Source organism: Cygnus olor, chromosome 6, assembly GCF_009769625.2.
Source record: "Cygnus olor isolate bCygOlo1 chromosome 6, bCygOlo1.pri.v2, whole genome shotgun sequence".
Classification (NCBI taxonomy): Eukaryota; Metazoa; Chordata; class Aves; order Anseriformes; family Anatidae; genus Cygnus; species Cygnus olor.
In genome coordinates this window covers 22,956,489-22,984,324 of record NC_049174.1, presented here as the reverse complement: position 1 = coordinate 22,984,324, position 27,836 = coordinate 22,956,489, and the positions used below count along the sequence as shown (strand labels likewise).

Sequence of the window (27,836 nt, the reverse complement as noted above, 5' to 3'; positions counted from 1 at the left end):
TGGCCGCGACGCCGAGCGGCTGCGGAGCCCGCAGGCCCGGCCCGGCCCGGTCCGAGCCGAGCGGGGAGCGCGGCGGCGGCGCCCGTCACATGGCGGGCGGGCGGGCGGGCGGGGAGAGGCCCGGCAGGAAGTGAGTTCTGGTTCCTGGGTTAAGGTGCTCGCAGGAGCGAGCGCCCTGTGCCGGGAGCGGCCGCGGGCTCCGTGAGGCGCTCGTAAGTCTGAGGTGCTGCTAACGCTGCTCCGCTGCCTCCCGCGGGGAGCGCCGGGCGCTCGGCCTCGGGGCTGCCGGGCGGGCTGCGGTGCCGCCCTGCCCCGGCCGCCCTGCTCTCTGCCCTGCTCTCTGCCCTGCCCTGCCGTGCCTTCGCCCCTCCGCGCTTCCGCCGGCCGCTCCGGGGCAGCCGCTTCCCCCGCCGGAGGGAGCGGGGCTCCGGGCAGCGCCCCGGGGCTCTGGGTGCCGCGGAAGGGGCCGGGGCTAAGGGAGCGAGGGCAGCGGGGGGCAGCTCCGGCGAGCGGGGGAGCAGAAAGCGGCGCGCTGGCGGCGCCGGCCGGGGTGGGTGTGCCGCCCCAGCTCCCGGTAAGCCGCAGCCCTTGCCCTGAGCTCGGAGGGCTGGGACGGTGCCGTGGCCACGGGGGCTTTTCCCGGGCTGCCGGCGCAGCGCACCCGTGCGAGGCAGGGCTTCTGTCCCTCAGAGCCAGCTCCCAACTGCAAGTGCAGGGAGCGCTCGGTCTCCCGCTCACAAGCGATTGCCTCAACAGGTTTCCAGTCCCCATGATGATGGCAGTGTAACTTACAAAATATTTCCATTGGAGAAACTGTTTTGAAAGCAGAAATATGTAGAGTGCTTGCTGCTGGATGGCATCTATGTGCTCATATGAACCTATGAGAGGTAGGCACGTGTATTGTGAATGGATGTTTGTATACCCATGATTAGCTGAAGCCTTATTTTTTTTGCTATTGAAGGCGTTTCTGAGGCACTATGAAAACTCAGACTGTGTCTCTGTAGTGATCCGTGGTGCTGGGATTTCAGGATGTGTGCAGCAGAAGGTTGCTGATTTTTCTGTCGGGGCTTTTTTGGCATTCGACTTGCAGAAAATTCATGTTACTGCTGCTGTTTTTTTCCCACCTGTGCCAGTGAAATGTTTTCCACTTGAAGCAAGTATTTTAAGAGCATCTTCAGGTTTCCTTTAGTGAGTTTACTCTAAGGTTTGTCTTACAATATTTGCTGTATCCAGTTGTTTTCCAGTGTTCAAGTCTGTACTCAAAGATGAAATTCAAGGTCCCGCTGCCGTTGGTCTGGCAGCACAACACTCAAAGCTACTCACATCTACAGGACTCCTTTATCAGGCAAACTCTGGAGTTAATCTCTGTCTAATTCTGTCCTTGTTAGATTGAATATAGCATTTTGTATTGCTGCATCTGTTCTGACTCCATATTGCTGTTAATAGTTGTGAAAGAGTCTTTAGGATCTAATGAACATCTAGCATGTCAGTTGCTAAAAATCAGGGTTGTCAGCTTTGGGCTGAATACGTTCCAGTAGCTATACTGATGCAGCATAACTGAGCTTGGTTAAAATAGTGGGGGTATTTGTTTTTTTTTCCTCCTAACTGGATGAAGGGAGCAGAGAAAATGACAAGGAACAGTTGGCAATTTCCCTGATAAATATTGATGCCTATGGAGGAGAAGCAGGAAAAGGAGCCAGTTTTTTCTAATTGCAAGGAGTTCTGGATATGAGATAACTGCTTCTTATGTTATCTGTTTATTCCAGCAGCAGGCAACTCAGGGTATGACTACAGAGCAGTTTAATCCAATCTAAATCTAGACTGCTGCAGTCCTGCCCACGGCTAGTCTCATGTTCCCACTGTCTCTCTGTGTTGGTAGTAGTGCTCCAGCAGCCTTGCACTGAACTAGCTCCTGTTGAATTTTTTTGAGGAAGTAGGCAGCTAGTTCTCTGGCACAACTCAACTGTGTAGCATAAAAACACTGACATTGGTACAAATAGGTGGCAAAAATACATGGCCTGAGATTGGGGAAGGCAGGAATATCTTTTCTTGTGGCAGTGTAGACTTCTATCACCATTACATAACCAAGACTTCACATTACAGGTTTGAAGTTCATGGTGCCATTGAAAACAGGAATTCTGTCTGCCTTTTGCTTATGTTTTCTGCTCCTACGTTGGCTTTCTGCTACTGACACAGGAGCTTGTGCTATCACGCAATTTGAAGTGGTCCATGAAACTAAAAAAAAAAAATAACACGGCAAAAACACCTTTAGCATCTAGTTTTAGGCTGGGTCAGTTCACTGATACAGTGTACAGCAAAGCTGCTTGTGCTTGCAGAAGTAAAAGGGTGGGGTGGAAGCAGAAATGAGTGTCAAGAGTATAGGGGAATACAGGACCAATTCTTCTGATAACAGTTCCATCTCTAAGTGTCACTAGTAATTAATTTTATTGCTTTCTGCTTTCTTACATGGAGTCTGGGTTTTAGGGAGCTACCAGGAAATTAAGAATTGTGGACATTTTTTCCACAGAAATGGACCATAAGCAACCATTCTCCTTATTCTTACCTACTGAGTAGAAAATAAGGCACAGTGCTACAATCTTGTCTGCTGGATCAATTATTTCTGGTACCAGCAGTCCAGATGAGAGTAGAACTTTTTGTTAATGCTCGCAGTCTGAATCAAACAGTCAGTAGAGGACTGGAAGTTAGGCATAAATTTAGAGTGCTGTTTTTTCCAAATTGAGATTGAATTTGCACACCTTCATTTTCTACAAACAGTGAGTTGTCTGGAGCTGAACCCTGTTCCCTCTATTGGAAGCTGAACTTAGTCTTTTAAATCTGCTGCAGTCAATTTTTGAAGTTGCCTTTTATACTTACAGGACACTACAGTTGATTAAGTAAACTGTAACAAGCTAAGTGTCTTCTGGAGCATTTCAGAGAAGTACAAAACCAACATCAGTGCAAACTCTGCAAGTTTTTAAGGAATGTGAGAGCACATTTTTCGATCACTTTCAGCTATAACAATACCCTTCCTCAGTTTAGTACCTGCCCCTGCAGACAAATGTAGTATCTGATTTTTTTGACCTACGTAAAACAGTCCTTCATTTGAAACTGAAAGAAAGTCTATCCATCTGTTTAAAGATGTGTCCCAGGTATTAAAGGGAATGTTCCAGTTAGTGGAAGGTTACTCTTTGAGGGATGGGGAGGGTGGATGAAGTAGTTTGTGTTACTAACTGTGTTTTGAGACAGTAAACATGTAACTGAGATTATAAACTAATGAACTGGTGTTTAGAAAACAAAAACCTTTTACATGAAACAATGTAGAAGTTACACAAAACTTTGTGAATTTCAATAATACTTGTATCAAAGGGTCCCTAAATGTTTCCAAGCTGTCAAAGAATTTACTTTAAAGTAATAAATTAAAGTAGTAAATATTACTAATGAAGTACTGTCATGCTGGAGTTGAGACACAATTGATTTTGCAATATACGTGCATCATTAAAATAATGTTATCAGGACAAAAAGATGCAACATCCATACAGTACTACATTACACTTTCTAGGAAAGTCAAACCACTTTTTTGTATTAAGCATCAGTGATGTAGAAGATATTCAACAGCAAGAAAAAATGAACAAAAGCTTCAAGCTGCAGTCCTTAGGATTTTTGCCAGGGTCTAGGACAGGTTATCCTCATCCCCTTCTTGCTATGGCTTATCCTCTCTTGACTGCATGTTTCCTTAGTAGTGTCTGTGGTTTATGCACGATCCCAGAAGATAGTGATAGGTGACAGTGGCTGTTCACACTTTGTACTGTGAGGTAACCATGCTAATATTGAATTAGGAGAGGAGATGTGAATTGCTGCTGTTTTTTTGTTGTTGTTTTGTTTTGTTTTGTTTTTCCATAGTGCTGGCCCATTTTTGCTGTTTTTGAGAATTCACTACCTATCCTCTATTACGTTACAATAAATTCTATATTTTTTGGCATCTACTGTTATAGAAGTAAAGGATCTGTGTCTTCAAAGTTCAGTCTCTCTTGAAATTGAAGTCTGTAACTAGTTAATATTGTTGTAGTCTTATGCCTCAAGGTTCATGAGCTTTATTTTCAGGAGCTGATACTGAAATTGATCACAAAGAGTGAGAAGTTGATTGTAATGTGTGAAAAGGTCTGAGTCTTACTGGTTGATATTACTAATCTTTTAGATAAAAGATTTTTTAATTCACCTTTTGGTGCTGCTTGTGTTTTTGTTTTTAAATATGGCATAGAATAGGTTGTGATGTGACCTAATGTTATTAACTTTTTATCTTTGTATTGTTTAATGCCAAAAGCTGGGTTTTGCTTTGTTTTGTTTTAATAATGTCTGTTACTTCACAATTGCATAAACATTAAACTGTTGGAAATGTTATAAATTTAGATAACTGGTGATCTGCACCAATTATAAGTCCCGGCCCTCAAACACTGTAACTACACATTTACAGGTTCTGTGCATCCAGAATTTGATTAAAAGTTAACCTGCTTTTACTTAGCTTTTGTTTAAACCTATTTCTGAGCATAGAATTAAATGCTGAGGTGAGCAGATCCGTAGTTCAAACTACCATGTGAGTTAATGCTCAAGCATACTGCATATATTGCTTGAATCTGATAATAATACAAGTGATATTATATTTATTTTTAGTTATATCTTCTTTTTCTTAGCTTTCTTTTTCCTTCTGATTATTTTTCAGGTCTTTTAACTTGACCATCCTTTCAGTGATGAAACAACACTGGGAATTATGGACAAGAACATCGGAGAGCAGCTTAATAAAGCTTATGAAGCCTATCGACAAGCATGCATGGATAGGGACCATGCTGTGAAAGAACTACAGCAAAAAGTATGTGTTGGGTTCTGCACTGTATTTGTAAAGCCACCCCTTCTGTGGAGGACTGTGGTACATGTAGATTTCGGTTTCACTTTAGCTAGGCACACTTGAGTACATCTGTTAAAGTTGAAAATTACAGTTGTACGACCAGGCCAGTAAACTGCAGAGTAATTCATTAAGGTGTGAATGTAGTAGGTGGCTTCCTGGTTTTCAACCTTTAATTTTTTATTTTTTAATTTTAAAGATGAGAAAAGTGTTTTCTGTTTTGAAGGATTAATCAAGTCTTTTAATGTAAGCAGCAGAGATGTATATGCAAGTTACCCAGCTTTATGAAGGATATCTTGAAATTTAATTTGGTTTACTCAAAAGTGACCAAATTTTAAGTTATTACTGTAAATAGCTTAATCAAGTTAAGTTATTAAATAGCTTAAATTAAATCGTTTTGTGTTAATAGGAGAATATGCCACATGAATTATTAATTTACACAATGTAAAAGCCAAACGCCTTAGTGTGTTAAGCACTGCGCAAGCTATTAGGACAATATAGCTTGAAACAGTTACAGCAAACTTATCTTAAAATGATTAGAATATATACTGACTTTTAAAAAATAATCAATCTATACAATTTTTCTTTAATGATGAAGCAACAGAAACAGATTCTGGAGGCATTCTGACCAGTAAGGAGCACCTTTGAATTCTTATTTAGTTTGCTGTTGTAAAAAACATTGCTTCAGCCAAAATTCTTCTAGGACTTCTCATCATATGTGCCAGCATATTGCAAAGCTATCAGTTTGGGGCTTTGTGATACAAATTTTATTGTGCATATACTTCGCAGCAAGGAAAACTCTGTTAGCTAACTGCAAGGCTTGAAAGTTTTTGACATGACTTTCCAATACTTCAGTAGAACAGGTAGGCTGGGACTTTATTCGGGGGCAGGTGAACCATACTCGATGTCAAGTTATATAAGCAGTAGTACAATTGGAAGTAAGGAAATGCCTACTAGAGAGCGTTCTGATAGCTGGGTACGATCTTACCATTCACAGTCATGTCAAAATAAACTAGCCAAGGCACTGCAGAACAAGTATCAAGTCATTCATCCACTGTTCAGCCTAACTACATGCATAGTCTGTTGCAGCAGTGCCGATGCAAATCTGCAGAGTTTTCTGCACTTAACAAGCACAGGAAGCAAGTCAGATATATTTTGTGCTGAAATTGCAACTAACTTAACAAAAGGCAACATACTTTAAAATGTTTGAGAATCTTTTGAATTCCCTCTCTTATGATGAAAAATTAATTATTTGAAGGAAAAACAGTCAAGTTAATACTTGTGAGGCATCTAACTATCTGAAAGAAATTTCTGCCATAGAAAGAAGACATTGAATACAAGGTCAGGAGATAGCTCTCTTAAAGTCTATGGAAGAAAATCAGAAAAGTGTGTGAGATCATTAATGTTAAGTGAACTAAATGCTTGCAGTATTTCCTTCTGCATTTTCTCGGGGTCAGAAATCAAAGGCAGAAGCCTTTCATAAAGGATTGCCATTTGTTCAAATTTTTGCCCTAATCAAACTTTCAGTAGTTGATTCCATGACTTCAGAAGAGAATGAAAGTATTTTTTCAGGAAGAGTTGGTACTATAACTAGTTGGGGTATTTTTGTTTGTGTTGTTTTTCAGTCTTTTTATTCAAAAACCATGAGTTTGGTTTGACCTTTTTACAGTGCCTGGCTATAGTAAATTCCTCTGTTCATTGTGTGGCCTTCACACATTGTTGGATTGTCCACCATTCTGTTGTTAACAGTTTACTACTTAAGTTACCGATAGGCCACTTGTTTTGCCAGTCTCTAGAGCTGGGAGCCATGTCAAGCACACAGAAGCCAGAGTCATCTCGGCCAGATGGTGTTTGATACAGATGGATGGTTGGTTGTCATGCAGATCTTCTAGTTGGTAACTTGTTGCTGCCATCTGACTCAAGGAATAATTTGTGCACACTGGCTGTCAAAAGCATCTTCTCTTCTGTCTGTTTTAGCTGTCATGTCTGTGCTCTGTACAGAAGTGTTGACAAGACATTGCTGTTGTACATTTTCAATTTGGTTCTCAGTGATTTTTCTGCTTCATGAGGTCTCTTGGTAGCTGCTGGAGTATACTGCTCTTTGATCACTTTTTTTTTTTTTTTTTAACTCTCATAGTACAACTACTACCTGGCTTTTTAAAATAAATTTTGTTTCTAGGTTTATTCCTGCCTACTTCACAGACAAGCATATTGGGCGGTAGGGGTGTGTGGAATTTAAACATGACTGAGATCAGAGAATTAGAAAGCAGTATGGATAAATTATAAATAGAAGTGAAGACATACCTGTCTTGTCCCAGGTATTGACCTGTTCAATAATAGGCATATTCTTAATTCCACACAAATTCAGTGCATTTCTGTAAGTTTCCTTGCTGGTATTTCACAAGTTTTCTTGCTGGTTTTTAGTGCTACTGTAACTGCAACATTAGGGATGTGCTAATGAAATAATAGTTCTTGAATATTAGCATCTTCCTGCCACCTGACCATGTGTTCAGTTAACTGACTGTCTAACAACATTTATACTCCTCAGTGAAATGTGAGCAGCCTTATTAGGCTCTGTATGGCCTGGTTATAGCACAAAATAGAGCGTAACTAGTTGAAGAATGGGGCTGATTGGCTACTCTTATTTTCTGCTTGTTTGCTTCACCCCCCCCTCAGTTTTCTAGGTTAGAATACCAAGTCTACTGCACTCAAAGAAACAGGCAAAATCTCTGTACGTAGACAATTAGTTACTTACAAGGTTGTAGGGAATAAGCAATGTTGATTTAATTTAAAAACCTATCTTTCTGAAAGCCAATTTCTATATAATTTATTTGTTAGAAAATATGGGGGAAGAAAGTTATATCTTTCTATGGATAAACTAACTGACCAGCATTCTGAAGAAGTAAATGCTGTAGTTCTGATTTTAAACCCTATGTGTTCTACGGCTATGAAAGAAGATTCCTATACTTTATTTATCCTATCCTTTATAACTGCTACAGTTGAAACGGTTACTTAAAATCAGGATTTATTTATTATACCTTTTCTAATCAGTGCAGTCTCAAAAGTACAGACTTGCCAAAGGTGACTGTAGTTGGGTTTTCATGCAGGGGTCCACTACTACCATCATCTTTAAAAATCAGGGCTGTTTTTTATATGCTAAATAGGAGACCCCTAGTCAAAACAAAATAAGATTAATGCTAATTAAATTATATTTGCAGACAGAGAACTACATGCAGCAAATACGTGAACAGCAGGAACAGATAGAGCTTCAAAACAGCATTATTGCAAAACTGAATTCACAGTTAGCTGCTCTGAATGCTAATAGAGGTATGTACTCCAGTCTGCACATTATTTCTTTTTATGCTGTGTTGCATTGATGAATAGTTTTGACTTTGTTGCTTCAGCTTTTACAATATACATCTCTCAGAGCACTATCATACTTTTCTGCGAACGTGAGAGTTAACACAAATGTGCTGTTTCAAAATCTATTTATAAAATGCAACACTTCTGAGGTCTCTCTGTATCCTCTTCAAGAAATGGTGAGATTTTCTTTAGATGTAGAACCTGCTCACACTGAAGTCAATAAAAGTTATGAAAATACGGGTTCAAATCAATCACTAGATTAAGCACGTCACATATTAATTTTACAATTATCTGTTAATAAGTTTAACTCATAGGTTGTTCTAGATGTGAATGCTATGGTTATGTCTTTTACATTAGACAAGTCTTGTGATGCTGATCTAGTGGATAACTGAAGCTTTATAGCAGGTAATTTTCTTTCAAATCAAATAGTCATTTTTCTACTGTTTGACTGTATTACACAAATAAGAGAAGAGTCAGAGTAACCATGTGTTAATCTGCCATGCTCATTAAATATTTATTCACACTAGCCTAACACTCCTGATTTTCATAAATAATAGCAAAGTAGTTGGCTTTTACTTTTAAGAATACATGTACATTCATTATTGCTAGATGAGTCTTGCATTGTCTCTAAGCACAGAATTGGGTTTCTCTTGCTTGTTTAGTGTGAAGGCTTACTCAAGGAAAATAGAGAATTTAATGTCAGCCTAGCATATTTTGATGGGGAAAGATGCAGTGACAATCAGTTGCTTTTTATTTTAAGGTAATGTGCATCCCTACATTCTGATGCATGAAGACATTGAAACCTCCAACTTACCTTTTAGCCAGCTCTCTGAAAAACTGAACATAGCAAAACGAAGAGAGAGACTCTTAAAGGTATGGTCATCTGCAACATGTTTAGCATAAGATCACATTTGTGCTGTGATGATACTATGAGAACCTAAAGAGAGAACTGAGATTTTTTGTGGTTGAACTGTTCTTCTTCCAATATGAGATCTTCACCTGAAGTGCACGAGTGTGGTGCCCTATAGTCTGATTAGTTGAACTAAGCATCTGTCTTTGGTCCTTCTTAGTGCAGTTTTTGTTTGCTCCAGCTCCCTAGAATAATTTTTGTCAGAAAATAGGAACTCGCTTATTTATTTCTTAACCTGCCAAAACCAGTGGTCAGGAAGGGGCTCCCTCTTTCTCTCATGAGAGCTATTTGCGTCGCAACCAGTCTGCATATTTTTGCAAGACGAAATGAAAAATCTGCACTCAAAGAGTAATGAGGTGGGAAATAAATATCCATTGCTCTGGAGATGCTGGTGATATGTTTGATTTTTTAAATAGCTAGTTTTAATACAATCTCTCTTCCCTCTTCACCTATTCACTGAAGTAACACTTAAATTTTCAGTACAGCCTATTGAGAGTAACAGGAATAAGAGTAAAACAGTAGTGTAGAATAGGCAGGAAATACCGTGAATGGATTTCGTGTGTTGAGCAAAGACCGTGACAGAGATGCACAAAGTTGCGTTGTTCTTATCCTAAGTCATCCTATTGTGTTTTAGGGAGCTGTCATGTAAAGCAGGAATCTGTTATTTTTGAATACGAGTCTCTATAACAGGGACTGTGTAAGGCAATGTTAAGAAGACCTATATGAAATCAGGCATTTGATTTAAAAATAGTTAGCTTCAGAATTTGTTTCCTGAGCCTGAGCTATGAACAAAGGAATTATGCTAAATTCATGGAAATGCAGTTTTTAAACAGAAATGTTAATTTTAAAATAACTGTATTGGATTACTGGTGCTTATTTAATTATCTTGAAGAAATCTCACTTAACACTAAGCCTTTCCAAACATCTTAAATGTACTGTTGTCAAAGATTTATATACACTCGTTCATTTAAAAAGTAGTCTTTTTATATAATTTTTCTACACTAAAATCTGTAATCACAAAATGTTATTTTTTTCCTAATCTTTGCGTTTTATTTGTAGTATAACACAGGGTTCACTCTGTGATGGAACATCTTTGCGTATTTTTGCATTTTTCTATCTTGAATTGGATAATAATTGTATCTTACGGTTGCATATGGAGATGTGACCAAGCCTAATGTTCCATATTCTTGTTTATGATTGTTCAAGGACAATGGTTTTACATAACTTAGTCATATAATGAGAAAGGGAGCTGTGTTATCTGCTCTTCTCACATGAAACACTGAGAAATTATGTGATCTATACAGTACATTACAGGCAATGCGCGAGAGGCAGGAATCATTATTTTAGAGGCTATTTTCTTAATGGAATATGTTATTTGTCTTTATCTGCATTTTGATTTAGTCAATTATTACAGTTGCCTCTCAGCAATAGGCAGTTCATCTGGATTTTGTTTCATCTGTGCCATAAATGGGAAGATTTTTGATATAACTCCATGCAGAATCAACTATATAGAATATGTGCACTTAAGCCCAGGCACAGTCCCCATCTTCCTGAATAAATGAAGTCAGGGTAAAAGTAAAAATAATAATAGCAATAATGGAGCTGATTCTTCACATGACAGGTAGTCAAGTAGTAGAGCTTCCTAATCCAGGGGTAAATTGGACAACTTCATGGAAGATAAATACATTGAGTTAATAGAAATGCAGAAACTATGGCTAAGAAGGTCTGGGAATTTATTAAAGTTTGTATCATGAATGCCTCCTTTTTTCTTATACTCTTCCCTAGACATCATCTTTTGACTTCTTTTACACCAAAAAGTCATCAACCTGCCATTGATCCAGTGTATCTAATTCAATAAAGTGTTGGCTTTTTTGGCTGTTCAAATTCAAAAGCTCACATATTTTATTTGAAAGCCTATATTTTTCTAACCACATTCTACCCACGTTCTGCTCTAAATGAAATGAAAATTGTCTATAGCCATTGTCCTCTATTTCATTAACTCCTTTATTCTACTTCTCCAGAAAAAAAAAAATCAGGCATGCAAAATGTACAATTCTGGATAATAAATAATTAAAGACTAATTGTACAAGTTAAAATGTTGCTGTCTGTCCTTCCTTGAAACTCAGAGTTTCTCCCATGTCTGAAATTGTGTAGGTTTACCGATACCTATTGAAACTGTCTTTTGCTAAGTCCAATCGGATTTCTTTGGAGGACTGGAGAACTATATTCTGTTCTCCAGTAAAGTTAATAGAAATGCTGGATTGCTTGTAATAGGTGCATGGTTAGACCTTAAATTTCAGAGGTTTAAAATGAGGTAGGGATTAGCTTTCCTGTTTTCCAACCTCAAAAACTTGGCCATACTTGTTTATTTTGTCTGCTGTTGCTTATTTTCGTTGCCAGTGTGCCATAAAATGCTTTTGTCAGGCAGTGGCCTGGTCAGTACCAAACCATATACAAAATTACCGGGTATTTTCAGTCCTCTGCTTGAGGAGACCAAAGAGACCTAAATTGCTGCCTTTTCAGGTGCTGTTTTTCAGAACTGCCTGGTTCAACTTTATTAACTAGGAAGAATGTGGATCCTGTTGCTGTTTCAGAGCCAAAGCTGTCCAGCAAACAGATGTCAAGCAAGCAATGTCCAGCAAAGCTTCTTTTGTGTGTTATTTCTAGTACAGAGTTAGATACCAGAATCGTTGCAATGTCCATAAAACAGGAAGCTAAGTCAATACCTGTGAAGAAAATAAGATCATGTTCATATTTTCCTTGGTCAGGAACCTCAGTATAAAACGCTGTGTGGAGTTCGTTGATCAGAATTTCTTGTGCCACAAAAAAGGTGAAGAAACCGTGTGTCAGGAATGAATAATGCATATGGCGTACAAAATTGTTCATTCTACAATAAATGTTTAGGTTTTCCTCATGCAGGCTGTAAGCAAAGGAATGGCAGATGTATGGTAGTCATCTTTGTGCTTAAAATGACTTAAGTGACTAAAAGCAGCTACTGCAGCAGTCTTGTACAGTTGTGTTGCAGTCAATATCAACTTCACTGGTGTCAGTTTTTTTTGTCTTTGACACAAAGCTGTACTTTATGATTTTATGCTCACAGGTCTATGTATTTAGCTATCCTTTGCTACGGATACAATGTATGCACTAGGATTAATTAGGCCCTGCTACATGTTCTAGGAAATCTTGGTATTGGTAGCCTTTTCCTTATTGCTTCATCTGTTTAGGCTATCTCTGCCCAAAAATAATTAAAAGTTTGTGCTTAAGCTGTTAAAAGTCATTACAGTTAATATTGCCTGAAACCACCTAGAGTAGTTTGTAAGTTGAATAGTATTTTTCCTTAAAACCATCTGCAAGCTTATTCATCCTAGGAAGCCACTGAAACAGGCCGTTATAGCACACTTCAGGGAGAAAATAAGGGACCTGCATTTGCAACAGCACAGTCTGGGGACTGACTGGCTGTGCAGCGACTCTGCTGGAAAGGATCTGAGATCTTGATCATGTACTGTATGAGAAGAAGATGCAGAAACTGGACTTGTTCAGCCTGTAGAATAGACGGCTTCAGGGGAAACTAATAGTTCTCCAATACCTACAGGGAGGTTATCAGGCAGGCAGAGCCAGGCTCTTCACAGTGGTGCATGGCAAGAAGATGAGACAACAGGCATTTGAAACATGAAAGGTCCAGACTGGACATAAGGGAAAACTTTTCATTAGGAGGATAGCCAGGCATTGGAAAAGGTTACTGAGAGATATTGTTCCTGCCGCTGCTTTGATTAGAAGGTTGATCTGAAGAATCTTTGAGGTCCCTTCCAACTTGAGTATCCTGTGAAGTAAGGCCTCTCCAAAAAAAAAAAAAGATACTGATCTGTTCATAGTACAGATGTAACCTCTCTGTTGGTTGCTAATACCAGCATTCTTAAAAGATCCATTATGTGGCCAAGTCCTTAACTGAGTAGGTATCACCTGTGTGACATACTTGATGGCATTAAGCTAAAACTGAACGCAATTTATAAATGTTACCACATTGTTTGCAAACACCCAAATTCGGTCGGTATTAGAAACTGTAAGAGGATCAACATATGAGAGCTTGTATTACCAAAAGATCCCCAAAGATGTAATAATTTTGCAAGTGTTTTTCCTGGTGTGACAGGCTGACAGTGCACAAGACTGATGACTTACACTGGTATGTACTGATACATCTTCACTGCAAGATGTTGAATGGCTCTTCTCACATTGGTTCCCACGTGGCTTTTCTCATTGTTTTCTTAAATCTTGTCCCCACTGCCTGTTGGAAAAGATAGGAAAAATGGAAGAGAGCTACTGGCTGTTACTGCATTGCTCCCAGTTGTCTGGAAGCTTTTCAAAGTCCATGCTTTTTGGAGCTGTAGTAGTTCCAAATGGATAAATGGCATGTGCAGATCAACACTGTATCACAGGCTCACTGAAAGAGTTAATTCACTGTACTTAAGATAAAGTTGTTCTTCCAGGGCAAGTGCTGTGTTTGACTTAAGCTTTTTCCTAGGTGTTTGGATTTCCAAGCATCCCATTTTAAAAGGAAAATACAGGAGAAGCTGTGTCCCATTTGCTTTTTAAAAGGGAAATGGAATTTGACCAAGGAGTGTTTGGGAACGCTGTTACCAAATGGCTCTGTGGTGGCTTGGGGCCTGTGAACCCACAGAATGAAATACTACTGACTTCATGTTCCTGGAAGGGCAAAATGTAGTTCCCCATACCATAGGTACTGTTTCTTTTGTGCTTAGATGACCGGAGCACTCCCTGGTAACTATGTTTGGTTTGCTCTGCATGACCCAGGTGGAGAAGTAACAGCTTAGCGCTTTTCATATTTAACTGTGGCTTGATGTATGAACTAAACTGGTCATGAGCCATGTTGTTGTATGCTTTCATGTTGTACACAAAACAATACTGAAGCCTTCTTCGTAGATACTATGAATTTGTTATTATTCTTATGCTGCATCATGTTTTTCAGACCTTTGTAGTCTTAGAATAATGTGGAAAAGGTATTTAGTTAAAAAACTACGTCCAGCTTCAGCCTGGCTATAACATTCTTCCAGTATTTTCAGATCTGTTAAAAATACTTTTATGCATGCCTCCATCTCCTCTTAACATAGGTGGGGTTTTTTTTGCACATTGCTCTGTATGATTCTTTTCTCAATCATCAGATATTTCCTGAAGTTGCTCTGAACTTTCTATGCCTCATAGTGCTTTAGTGTTCTTGTTGTGCCTTTTGAGAAAATCCAACCTAGTTGCTGTAGCGTGTTAATGAAGTTGATGGTCTTTAGGGTTCTTTGGCCTAAAATCTTCAGATGTTTTGCTTTTTCCAGAACTGCATCCGAAAACCTTTCTTCTTTTTTTCCTCTGTTGCTGTTGTCTTTTTTTTCATACAATTCCCTAGATTCTTATCTACTAGGATGCAGTGTACAGATTCCACACTAGAAGACTATAGAAATCATTTCATGATCTGTCCTATGAGTTCTATATACTCCCCACAACACCTGTCAGCGGAAGACTCCTCCAGCCATAGGAATTAAGAAGTTTGCAATACCTAAAGCAGAAATACCTTGCCAGTTCAAAGGTGTTTGAATGACTGGGTATGTAAGATCTGCACATTGTGCTGAGAGAGGAGTTTTGCATTTTTAGACAATGTTTTGAACCTACCAAGCAGTTGATGTTTAATCTGGATACTTGGGATCCCACCCAAGTCCAGAGCTGCACTGAAGGTCTGATTTTAGGTTTACTATATAAAGTCACAATTGATACTGGGGAAAAAACAATGCCTTCAAAGCCATTTTTCTGAGTTTGTTTATCCAGATAGGGTAACTTCTTGGCACTAAAATGTTGTGTTAGCTGCACATGCACACATCCATGCTTAACCACCTGGTGTCTCTGTAAACCAGCTCTGAATCTATCCCTGTATGGCTGTAATTGTCTAGTTTGGGATATCTCACTGATAATAACTTCATATCTTATAATTTACATTAGCGTTTACCTACCTAATCTCCAAACACACAACCTCAATCTATTTAGGTCCCATTTGTAAGTAAAACAAATATTCTTCTTAGAAAAGCATTTATTTGTTTTTTTCCTCTTTACCTTGCTCTACCTTCCTACAGACTATCTTACTGCATTTCACTTACATTCCATCTTGCAGAGTAAACCCCTTGGGCTTACTTCTCTTGCAGAGACAGACGTGGGGCTTCAGGGCACACTTTGCGACACTTGATGCAGTTCAATATCGCTGTTTCTAGAGATTTCATAAATTGACAACTATAAGGTTTTCATAGCCATGTTGTTTTTTTACCATCGATTTTTTTCTTGAAAATTATTCAAGGACTACTTCTGTGTATATAAAAAAAAAAAATAATAATAATAATCATTCCTTATATAATTCTTCATTCCACCAAAAAGCCCACTTACGTTAAAATTCCCCAAATTACCAGATCTGTAGTTAAAGTGGGGCCAGCCACCGCTTTTTATTTCGTAAATCTTGCTAGCTTTGCAGTATTCTTGGGCTTGTCCAAAAAACAAGGTAGCTGCAGAATATCACCTTTAAAATTGTTTAAGATGGATTGAAATTAATGAATTATTAGTTTATATATTAAACATACGCTATATTGTAAATAAGATGCTAATGTATATGGCAAAGTGAATCAAGATGGTATTTTTTCTATATTCACCAATATGACTCCAATTCAGAACATACAGTTGTTTTGAGTAATCATCTATGATCGGATACATCTATGTGTAGCAGTAAAAGGTCTTTACTATCAGTTCAAAATTAATATTTCAGCTAATAATACTGGCTTTTATTTATGTTGCAGAATCTTTATTTAGCTTTTTCTGGACTGCTGAATAATGATATTCCACAAAGCTCAGTTCTATTAATTGTACTGGCATTTCTAAAATTGTTTTTTAGGAACAGTTAGAAAATGAGAGCATGAAGTTGAAGCAACTTGAAGACAAAAACAGTCAAAAGGAAAGGAAGCTTGTGTCTATTATTTCCAACCAAGAAGATAAAATACGATCTCTGAAAATTAAATTGAAAGAATTAAATGAAGCACAAAAGAATATGCAGATGCCAATATACAAAATGGAGGTAAGATAAGATTAAAACAAGTGGAGATAAAATGAGAAACCAAACTTTTGAAAATCATTAGTTTTTTCAAATGTGTTTATACTAGTTGTTCTAAGAAAATTATTTTCCTAGTAACTATTTAATGTTGACATTTAAATTATTAATTTATATAAGGAACATAGGAAACTGAACTATTTAATTCATTGATTGGTTTGTGTGTTATTTTTATATTATGCCATTATAGCGTTATATTTGTGAAAACTCGAGATCAGCATTTCAGTTCTATAATTTTCAGTCAGGGGTTTTCACCAAAATTGAGTTGATTTTTTTTTCTCTTTTACCCCACCCTATTTTTGTGGTAAAATAGCATCTGGAGTGAAATATAGCTGTGGGATAGCTGTACTGCAGACTGAACGCAATCTTATAAATGTATTTTAGCTAGCTAATTCAAAGTGAATGTAACTAAAAGGACAAAGCAACACAACTCGTTGCTCTCAGACTTACCAAGCAAGCATTTGCTTGACTTTTTACAGCAGCTATTTGTAACCAATGTAGGGACGTTTAAAGCAGCTCAAATGTGCCAACAGGAGCTGCAGTTGCACTTTACTACCAGGTAGGCTATGGGTCAGTGGTTATAAGCAATATATTGAAACCAGCTAATTTGGCAGACATATGATCAAGTTCTAAGTCTGATGTGGAGGACATATGAACATACCCGGGCCATCTGGTAATGTAGATCTAGGGGAACTGCAGCTTAATGACCGATTATCGTAAAAACTTTTCTTAATAGCTGGCATTGACTTAAAACGATGTAATGCTAGAGTAAACCACAAGGTGGTAGTCAAAGTTAATAACATCCAAAAACCTGAGCGGACTCTTTGACACATTAGCTTTTGATGTGTTCATTGAAAATTTTTGTGAATACATTGTTGTTGTTTTTTTAAGAGCTGAAATTGCTGGATACCTCAGTAACAAGCTTATATGCAATATATAACCTTAACTTGTACATGGTTAAAAGAGACTTACAGTGAAGCAATATTCTTAGAATGAGTTTTCTTTCAAGAAAGTATGAGCAGAGGAATGCCACGCTGAGTTGTTAAAAGCTAAATTAAAAATAAGATTTCACACAAAGTAAAATAAATAAATAAAGGGTTTTGTCGTTTTGTGAATGTTTTGAGAGCTTCCAGAATGACTAGGTGAAGGATACTGTGACATTTTTATTCATATCAGGATGAAGAGCAAAATGAATATGCTAACCTGTGATTCTTACTTTCATTTTTTACTTCAAGGTGAAAAGTAAGAAAGTTGTTCCAGATAAGCCTGAATTATCTCTAGGATTCTCTGGTATTTCACCTGGGCATGCAAGGTAAATACTTTTGCAACATTTTGTCAACTTATTTTTAGTTGTCTTTTCTGATACTAAGACCTGTTATTTCCATCATTTCCACATAGTACCTTAAAAATTGGGCAGCAGCAGGGCAGGAGAGCAGCAGAGATCAAAGAGTTAGCGTGGGAAGGAAATAAAGCCAGCGACTATGTGGAATTGTAACAGGGCTTTGCATGTATATAGAGTTAAGTTGGGAGGAAGAAAAATAGCCACTTGGTTCAGCAGGAGGTTAAACTCTATGGGAAATAACTGTGGATGTTAATGCCGGGTTTTGGATAAGCATTAGTTCCCTTGCATTAAATCCCTTCAGAGCAGGAACGTACTACCATAATGGATTAACTGATGGCAGCACAGCAGAGGAGCCTGCTGCGCTGCCAGGAGGAGGTCTGATAGTCAGCATGAAGAAATAATTCTTGGCCTGATCCATCCTAAATGAGAGTTTGAAACCAGGTTTATCTGTAAACTGAGGCCAGCCAGCCCTGGCAACAACCAAGGAACCAAAAGCAGTGTATTTCCCAAGCAAGCGTTCCCCCTTCTGCCAGTGTTTTGGGAAAAATATTGACCAAACTTAGGTTTGCATTTTTCACAGGATAGGCAATAATACCACTTAACAACCTTTGCTGGGATCAAATAGAAGATTCTCAAAGGTGGGGCTTGGGAGAGTATTAGGGAAAAGTATTGTGAATTCTTCCTGTCTTCTTATATTCTTGCCAAGGCAACTGGTTTTGGCCACTCTCTGACATAGACTAGGTGAACTGTGTGAATCTTTAGTCTGAATCATTACTGCTATAGGATAAGAAAGAGGGGAAATAAGACTCTGATAAAGACTTTTTTTTTTGTCTTTACTGATGTATATTTAAATGGTTATGGTATATCTACATTTGTTATGGTATCACAAATGCCTAGCAAATGAAGAATGGTTTATCTAATCATATGTATATTTTAAACCTCCAATTAAAAACTTGAGTCTTTTCTCACTTCTTATTTATTGAAATACCTGAACTTTAATTCCTTCTGTAGATGTTTCTTTCTTGAAGTAAGATCCATTTAGACATTTGTTTTCAAAAAGAGAAGTGCAGCAGAAGTAAGAGCAGAACTCATGATACTCCTGATCGCTGGACAAATAAGCAGTAGAAAGGAAAACAATTCATCGGATTAAAGAAAAACCCCTGTTGACCTCTTTTGATACAAAGATGCAAACGAGAACACAAGTCCAGTTTGTCACAAACTTAATTTTTTCATCTCTATAGTTCATTTTATAAAATCCATTATGTGGTTAGAAATATAAACTGCTCAGCAGGTTTATCTAAATTTCACGATGGAATTTTATGGATGCATCAATAACTGAACAATGTGATGTGTGGTGCCTTTGGGCAAATAAAATTCAAACCAGCATGGAGAGCTATGTCTACTAGTTTTAATGCAGATAACTAAATATCAGATGGCCATATGATATGCTAGAAAAGATATAATAAAAAGACCCCTCAGAATAAAAGGAGAAGTCATATGATGTTGTATAAAAGAGAGGAATGAGTTTACTGACATCTCTCAAAAATGTCAGGTAGACAAAGAAGGAAGGAACAGTAACAAATGCTTGTGTGTTCTTTCTCCTGCAAAGTCTGAAGTCCACAGGAAGCAGCAGAAAACAGTTAATGCCCACAACAGTGGGATCCTATTTTGCCTAGAACGGGATGCAAACAGTATCTTTCACACTTGTGAAATAAAAGCTTTTCCACTGATACCTGAGAGAATTGAAGGAAAAAAAGAAAAATCCTTTACTTTTTTGTGTCCTTGAAGAGTCAGGCCCTAAGCTTGAATGTTTGTGTGTATGATATGACTAAATAGCTATTTGACTACGTTTTTTTCTCTTTTCTGCTTGCTTTTACAGAGGAGAACAAAAATGTATATACATATGTTGAGGAACAAGCTATCCAAGAAAAGTAGCTTACACTATTGTTTTTCTCTGGTTTGTGAGTGTGACTAGATTAAAGGTCATAACGAGCTGAAGTGGTTGATGCTTTAATTTGCAATTTGATCTTCTAGGGAGAATCTGGAGACTATTTTCCAGGAGATGAAAGAAGAGTGTCATCGAATATGTATGCTAGCCAGAGAACAAACAGACCAACTGAGTAAATTTAGGATAAAGCCAGAACCTGAAACTGGTAATATCATACTTAAGCTCTTATTGTGATTCAACTGTTTGAAAGCTTTGCTTTATATTTGAAAATACTGTAAATTACACATACATAGAAGTACTTCCACTGTTTACCATCTGCCTTTTTCAAGTCTGTTCACATGGTGCTCAGTATTTCACCAAGAAAACGCACCGCCAGTTTTGGCATTCTATGACGAATGCTCCAAATCACATGCTATAAAAGACAGTCGTCACATCAATGGCTCTCATAATTGTTTTGTCCCTTGGAGTGAGAGGCAGACACTTACTACATGTGATATCCTATCATACTGTGTGAATGACAGTGCTTGCTTGCTTTTAATTTAGCTGTCAGTTCAAAAGATGTCTGTTATGAATGTCTCTAGCCCCATATCTCTTAGAGGAAAACTGCTGGACTGAGGAGAGTCAGAGGACTGATTTCCTAGACTTCCTTGTGCAGACTTTTAAATACCATTTTGTTATACGGAACAAGAGCTTAACCCAACATTTCCTGAAAACAAAAGGCAGACTTGATTTTTGTGGCCACTGGAAGAGATCTTGAATGTCCAGTTCTACTAATGCTTGCATTAAAATATAATTGAAGCTATTAGGGGTATTCCTACTAGCTTTGCTTGGTAGTAGGGTCAAATTATTTAAAAAAAAATAAAAAAGATTTCTTAAATGATTTCAAAAAGTACTTGCCAAATTTACATGGTTGAAGCAAAAGACACCGATACCAACGCTTGTTTCTAATTAAAGTTTCGCCATTGCCCAAATTTTGTTAGATGTGCTAATGTGTAGCTTGTGGCTCCAAATGGCTACATCTGAACTGTAATGTATTCTAGTGTACACTACTAAACTTTATTGTCTGGGGTGTGGGTGCTTCACAGCTTATTCCAGAATTAATTGTTTTTCTTTAAATGTGTTCCTAACTCAACTAACTATGTGAAATCATATGGATCTGTTGCATTTTTATTAATTCTGTGGCCCACCTTGTTACAATATCTGAGTGATATCGGAAGACCTTTGTATAGTAAATGTACAGAGCCCCAAAAATAAATGGGGAATACTCAAAACACAGGGGAAATATGGTCCATCTTCTGAATAATTGTTCAGTTTAAATATTTACCTAATTTGAAAGTTGATGGGAGTTTGGTACCTGAATACCTTCTCAAATCTTGTTCATGGTGCCTAACATGTTCTTGGCACTGTGTGTAATAGTTTTGGTTCCAGCTTCTATTTCTGCCAGAACACTTCAGTAAATATATGCAAGTATGTGTTAAGAGTATGGGACAACATAAGTTTCAATAAAATGGAAATGTTTATAGCCATAAATCAGAGAGAAATAGAATTATTAGAACAGAATTGTTTGCTTTTATTTCTCTTCTGATAATTTTTGAGTCAGAGCTAATGTTTGTGGAAAAAAAATATCTTGAACTGATTTCAAAGAGACAAAATTAAGGTTAAGAAGCCAAGAAGGAAAATCAAAAACGTCTCAGGAAAAATACCGCAACATCACACCCTGAATAATGATATATTGCTTAATGTTTTCTTCAATCTTTCTTCACAGAAATACAGTTTTCCATGCCGATACAGTGTACTGATAAAACTGATGAACAAGCAGAAGAGCTTTTTAAGCCTCGGGTTATACAGGATATAAATAGAGGTGCATCATGCATCACATCTATCACACCAAGAGGAGTGGGCCAAGATGAGGACAACAACTCTGTAGAATCACTTTCTAAATTTAATGTCAAGTTTCCACCTACAGACAATGACTCTGCTTTCTTGCAGAGCACTCAGGAGAAACCAACGGTTCCTTGTACTGGTATAGCTGAAAACATGCTTCAAGATCATCATTTTAACCTGGAGCACAGAGACCGTGCTGTTAACCTCAGTAAATTGGAACCTAACTCATTTGAAGCTCGTGGAGTTGATCTCATGACCTCAGCTTTACAAAGCTTAACTACTGTTGACAAAACAAACCCCCCAAATCATGCAAACATACCCGTAGAAAATACCCGTGACAAAACATGCTTAAAAACAGCAGACACTGGTTTCACGTTTATACCTAAGCACACGAACCAGGGATCACCTGAAGCAATTTTTCCTTTAGAAGCTGCTGGGACAACTGTCAGAGGTCCTCACCAGGTATCGTTCTATAAATACTCTACATTCAAAAAAAAAAAAAAAAAAAAAGGTAGCCATGCAGACAACCGCATTGCTAAGGTCTTTGAGACAGGAATAATATATTCTATGAGGTATCTCAACAGTCTTTTTTTAAGCCAATATATTTTGTCAGTTCTTCTCCCTGATACTGAGGTATGTATACAAGGAACTTTTCCAGGGAGATAGGGCAAGTTTTTAAGTAGCTGTAAGCACTGTATATGCTCACACAAATTTCAGTTCATGTAGATGTTAATTGCTTCTATATCTGTTTCAAAGGTGTCATTAATCATAAGTTGCCCCCTAGATTGCTTTCCTTCTACCCTTGATCTCAGATGAATAGGGCACATAATTGTTTTAATTGTTTTTAACGTACAGCAGAGAATATGACAAATGAACTAATTTTAAAAAAACTAAACAGATAAATACTTCACTGTGGAAAAAACGATCTACTTTTTATCTGGTATAAACAGCATCTCATTCCTCCCCTCTAAGAAAACTTAAAATATGTTCTTCATAGTTTAAGCAGTCATTAGGAAAACATAATTATTTATTTTTACAAATGAGTGGAAGTACACTAAGATACCTAAGTCATGTTTGTATAAGTACTTTGAGCTTGAATTTCAGTTGTAACTACTTGAAGTCCGCGGGAATTCTGAAAGCAAGGCCCAATTGCTGTAGTGCAGGCTAACGTTTCAGCAGGTTGTATCAATCCCATCTCTGAATATTTTGCTTCCTTTGTGTACCATTTTTCTTTCAAGTGAAATTGTTCAGAATTTATAGACTGATTTCTTTTTCCTTTTTTTTTTCCCTACATTTCTGTGGCTTTTCTCACACCTCCTGAAAGGAGAACTTTTTGAGAATATACAAATAGTGATATTTAGGGATTCTCTGAAGGTGGATTTGGAATATTTTTCCTCTTTACATTGATGTGTTTTTTATGTTCTTTGCTAATGACAACATACGTGGAGATAAAAGAGCTTTGCCTCTCGATTTTGTTACTGTATGACATGCAAAACTAGCATTTGGGAAGCATTTGTAGGACATCCTAGCTTTTATGATTTCTTCTTCTAACACCAACTCTAGTTTAATTTTCCATTGCAAACCAGTTTGGGATGAAAACTTTAAAGCATAGAAAGTTCGCTATTCTTCATTATTTTTATTTTAAACTATATGCCTGATTTTTCAAAATGTATTTTAAATACCTCTCTATTATGTAGGAGATCTGAATTCTATATTAATTTACTAATTATGGGTTTTATTGTGCTTTAATTTTCATTGGATCTTCCATTAAAATTGTGACTGAGTTAAACAAATTAAACCACTTATTTTGTCACTGGTAGAATTCCTGTGGAGCTGTGAAGTATTCACTCCATTGCTTGTTACTCTTCTATTTTTTTGTATTTTCTCTCCAGCTTGTTCTTTTACTAGTTAGTCTGTAGTTTTCAATAGATGGCACCCTGCATTGTATATTACAGCAAGTGAAACAGCTGGTATGTGATTATAAATTGATAGGGGAGTATGCAGCTTAAAAAGTAGAGAAGAATTGCAGTTGAATAGCAATACGCTATTCAGCTTATTGTCAGCTATTGGTTTTATCATTGGTATTTCTGTTAAAAAAAAAAAAAAAAGATATTAATTTGGGGGCATCACTTAAAATGTAAATGATTTACTTTCTGGAGAAAATGTAATAATGCTAACAGCTGGGGAAAAAAGGCAAATACTGTTTCAGTATTTGTAAATCATATCTACATAGTACTGTAGAACATGTAAGACAGCTTAAAATGTATCTTATCCAGAGGCTTGTTTGAACCAAGCCAATGTTACTTTAACATTTATTAATCTTTCTTTCTCTCTCTCAACATCCATCACTTTTGTGAAGCTGCCTTCAGAAGCTGTTTTTTTGTTTGTTTTTTTTGCTTGTTTCGTTGGTTGCTTTTTTTAGTATTTTTCCTAGTGAATTGGACTCAGCTTTGGAGTTTTTTTCTGACTATTAATTCTGCTGAAGATTTGATTCACAGATAATTATACGTGTAGATTAAAATAATATTTTAAAATGTTACTTGCATACATGCCGTTTTTACTGTATTAACCTTAGCAAAAACTATTAATAATACTTGTTCTTAGTATTTTTACCACCTTTGTAGGGAGCAGTTATGTTACCATCATCCCTACCACTGGTGAAGCTCCAGTACGGAGGAATGAGATACCTGATTTTTTTTCCCTAGTGTAGATAAAACTTTCAAGTATTTACTACATATGTTAACTTATAAAATGGAAAACCCCATAAATGCAGTAGATTTGGCAACAGTAAGTTCTTGGAACTGCTCTCAGTTGCTGTAATAAATTTAGCTCTTTCCTTCTTTGTGGATACTAAATGTGAAAACTCAGTACTGTTTTCTTAGGATGTAACTTTTAAAAAAAAACATGTGACTGAAAAGAGCAGCAGATTAAAATAAGCATGGATATTAGTGGACCTAGGATTTTACAGACTACTGTTAATTGAGACTTGCATATAGATGCATATGTTTATCGGTATTCACAGTTTGAGGGGGTTGTTTCTACCAAAAACATTTCTAAGAATGTTCACAATTTTACAAGCAAATCATTAGTCTATTGATCTTAATCTGAATATTGTTTTGAAATGAAACACCCACTTAAATACATCCCTATTCTGAAAAGCATTTTAAACATTCTTAACACTCAAAGAAAGAAATGGAAGTTAAGTGCTTGCTTCAGTGTGTTGCTGGATGAGTATCTTCCCTTGTCGTGCTTCCAAGACTGAAAATCTAACTATGTCCTTAGTGGGATTTTTACAATAATATCTTATCTTTTTTTTTTTAATGGTGCTTTACATAATAGGATATTAAAAACAAGTAATTCTAAACACATTTCATTAGGGATATTTAACTGTGTCAGTGTCTAGGTAAATTTAATATGCAATTTACACCAGCAACATACAATAAGTAGGCTCTTTTAGCTGAAAAGAAGTGGTGTGATTGCACTTAATTACTAATTAGTCAATTTAATTATATGGATTGCTGACCATAATGAAAGACAGTAAATCTGCTACCGCTATCTGATAAGCTAAACACTGTTTAAATGGGGAATGGACAGGAAATTGACTCCAAGAAGTTGTAGCTGGTTTAAATGCAAGGATTAACCACTATGAAAGCCAGGTTAGTTGTACAGTGAATTATAGCAGGAATAAACATTAGATTCTAACTATTTGGCATGATAAATTTGAATAACAGTTGAAAATTAAAACTCTCTGTTAAGTATGAATAGCAAGAAATTTAAAACTTCAAGAGAAACTACTCTCTAAAGTCTTCTTGCTTGCCTTTCCATTTGTGATTGAAGCAATATAGAAGAAAGATGAGCCAAAAAAAACTGTAGGGCGCTCTCCTTTTCTACGTTCCAGCCCCGCATAGAGCTGATACCAACTCGCTGCCATTCTGTCTACTTTGCAGTCACAGCAGTAGTTTTCAATTTACTCAAAACCTTATCATCGTGGCCATGTAACTATGTATTTTATCTTATGTTTGTTGCTAATACCAAAGTGATAGAACTTAATTTTTAACTACCTGAAAACTGATAGAAGACTTTCTGAATCCTAGTTGCTATCAAGCTATATAGTCTACCCTCTGACTAAAAGTATGTATTGGGCTCAAGTCCCTATTGTCAGGTAAACAGACTTGCTGGCTTTCAACTAGCTACCTCAGGTACCAAGAGCAGTAACAGCTGCTGAACCAAATGTAGCATAGTTTACAGAATTGCCTGAAATGTATGGATAGATATTCAGATGGCGCTATTGATGCTGTCATGGCAGAAGGAAACCCAAAACTGAGATTATCTTAGACACGTTTACACTAAAAGGCAGTCAGATTAAATAAGTAACTTAAGACATACAACATTGCTCTAGTAATTTTGTAAGTAAACTGAAAATTAGGTATGTACCAATAAGAATAGAAATCAAATGTTTCATACTCGCTCTGTACAAGAAATATGTATTTTATCCTGAGGCAAAAATTTGTTATTTCAGTTTAAATGGCTATGATGTCCTGCGGCTTCTACAGTAAAGTATTGAAATACAACGTTAAAAGCCTTAATATTTATCATACTGATATTACGGAATTCTGTTCATAGCAGTATTTATCATTAATAGATATCAAGGCGTTTTAAGCATTTTTAAGAATGTTATTTTTATGGAACTTTAGAAAAAATCAAAACTTAAAAAAATCTTGTCTTCCTTAATTATTTAGGATTAGGTAGTAGTTAATGTCTCTGGCAAGGCACGTGTTAAGTACACCTAGTCTAAAGAGGCAGGTATTTTTAATATAAATATAAACCACAGCATCATGTAAATCATATCATAAACCACAGCAATAATCATTTTCTGTTTCTTTTAGCTCATTTGGCAGCCTCAAGACAATGACTTGCTGGCACAAGCTTATACAGACTCTGAACTGAATCAGTGTGGAGTATGTGAATTCTGTCGAGAAGTTTTCCCACCATCTATAACATCTAAGGAAGATTTTCTTCGGCATCTGAATTCCCACTTTAAAGTACAGTCTTAATGTATGAGAATTCAATGGATCACTGTTTTTGCATACATTTGATTTTTTTATTCAATAGATATGCTAAGAATTTAAGGATTAAGACTTGTAACAAGAACTTATAACTGAAATTGTCAGATAAGCACATTTTTAATTGTCATTTGACAAGGTAAAATGGAACTGTAAGTCAGTACTGTAACACATTATTGCTTGTTATGCTTCAATATTACCATTGGGATTGTTGTTAAATGCCTTTTTTTCAATTAATATTTGTCTGAATAGGCTCAAAGTCATGATTATATTTATGAGTACAGATTTGCAGGATTAAGTCCTTAATCTGGGTGGGGAAATTGGTGTAACACTAGCATTTTTTCTCAATATCCAGTTATGATTCTCTTCTCCTTGAAGTAAACAGAAAGGAGAAGTAGGCTCTCATTTTTAATTTCTATTATGAAATTTCCAAATTTAACTTACAGTAGTGAACCTCTTAATTCAGATCCTTGCAAAATCATCAGAGTAATTGATTGCCTAGTGTGCCAAAATTAGGATAGACTCTTAATATAAATCAATGGTTGACTTTCTTTCTGAATTGTTTTCTAGAGAGATTAATCTAACACAGTACATAAATGACCCTTTTGCTAAAATGGACTGGTAGCAGTTTTCTGTATGTCTGATAAATCTTGTTAAAAAAAAAACTATTTTGTTAACATACTGTCCTAGCATTAATCATTAGTAAAATACTGCCATAGAAAATGGTATATTAGTATGAAGGATGGAATGAGAAAAGGCTAAACTGTCCCTAAAACTAAGAATACCAAAGATTGTTTACCTTTCCTTCTGGTCTGTTATGAAGGATTGTTCAAGTCGGTTATGGCCTAGATGGGCGAGGGGAAAACCTAATAATGGAAATCTCAGTGACTTCAGTTTTAACCTGAATATGCAAGAGTGGCTTTCTCAATGCAATATGAATTTGTGTTTAGGTGAAACATTGCATTTTGATAAAGTTTGCACATTTTATGGAATTATAGGGTTCAAATTAAAAAGCAATGGTTTTTTACTAAGCAATTTAAATTAATGATAAAAGGTGACCTGGAGCTTTTTGCATATGAACTGAGTATAGGTTTTTGTCCTGATTTTTGATAATTAGCATTAATTTTTTATAGCAGCAAAGCACACCACTTTTTAAAGATTTGTTCGCAGGTAATACACCTGCATCTTTTTTAGAAATGGATTTTTCTGCAGTTATTTGCTGTACTTTAAACATCTCATGTTTGTGACTGGCTGTCAACAGAGTGTAATAAACAGCAGTGTACAG

The 27,836-nt window shown here is 36.9% G+C and overlaps 1 protein-coding gene across 4 annotated transcripts; it reads left to right on the top strand.

Annotated features, from left to right (window-relative positions):
- The first annotated feature begins 62 nt into the window (after positions 1-62).
- On the top strand, positions 63-27,836 carry TANK (TRAF family member associated NFKB activator). 4 transcript variants are annotated; one of them, XM_040561729.1, is made up of 10 exons: positions 63-223; positions 757-887; positions 4,718-4,864; positions 8,116-8,224; positions 9,021-9,133; positions 16,102-16,281; positions 17,550-17,626; positions 19,691-19,809; positions 21,370-21,950; positions 26,375-27,836. In XM_040561729.1, exons 3-10 carry the CDS (start codon positions 4,766-4,768, stop codon positions 26,540-26,542), a joined length of 1,446 nt encoding a protein of 481 aa, XP_040417663.1. In that variant the 5' UTR covers positions 63-223; positions 757-887; positions 4,718-4,765; the 3' UTR covers positions 26,543-27,836. The 4 variants fall into 4 exon arrangements, with proteins under 4 accessions (XP_040417663.1, XP_040417664.1, XP_040417662.1 ...); XM_040561730.1 differs by having other exon boundaries at positions 102-212; XM_040561727.1 differs by lacking the exon at positions 63-223 and adding an exon at positions 457-574.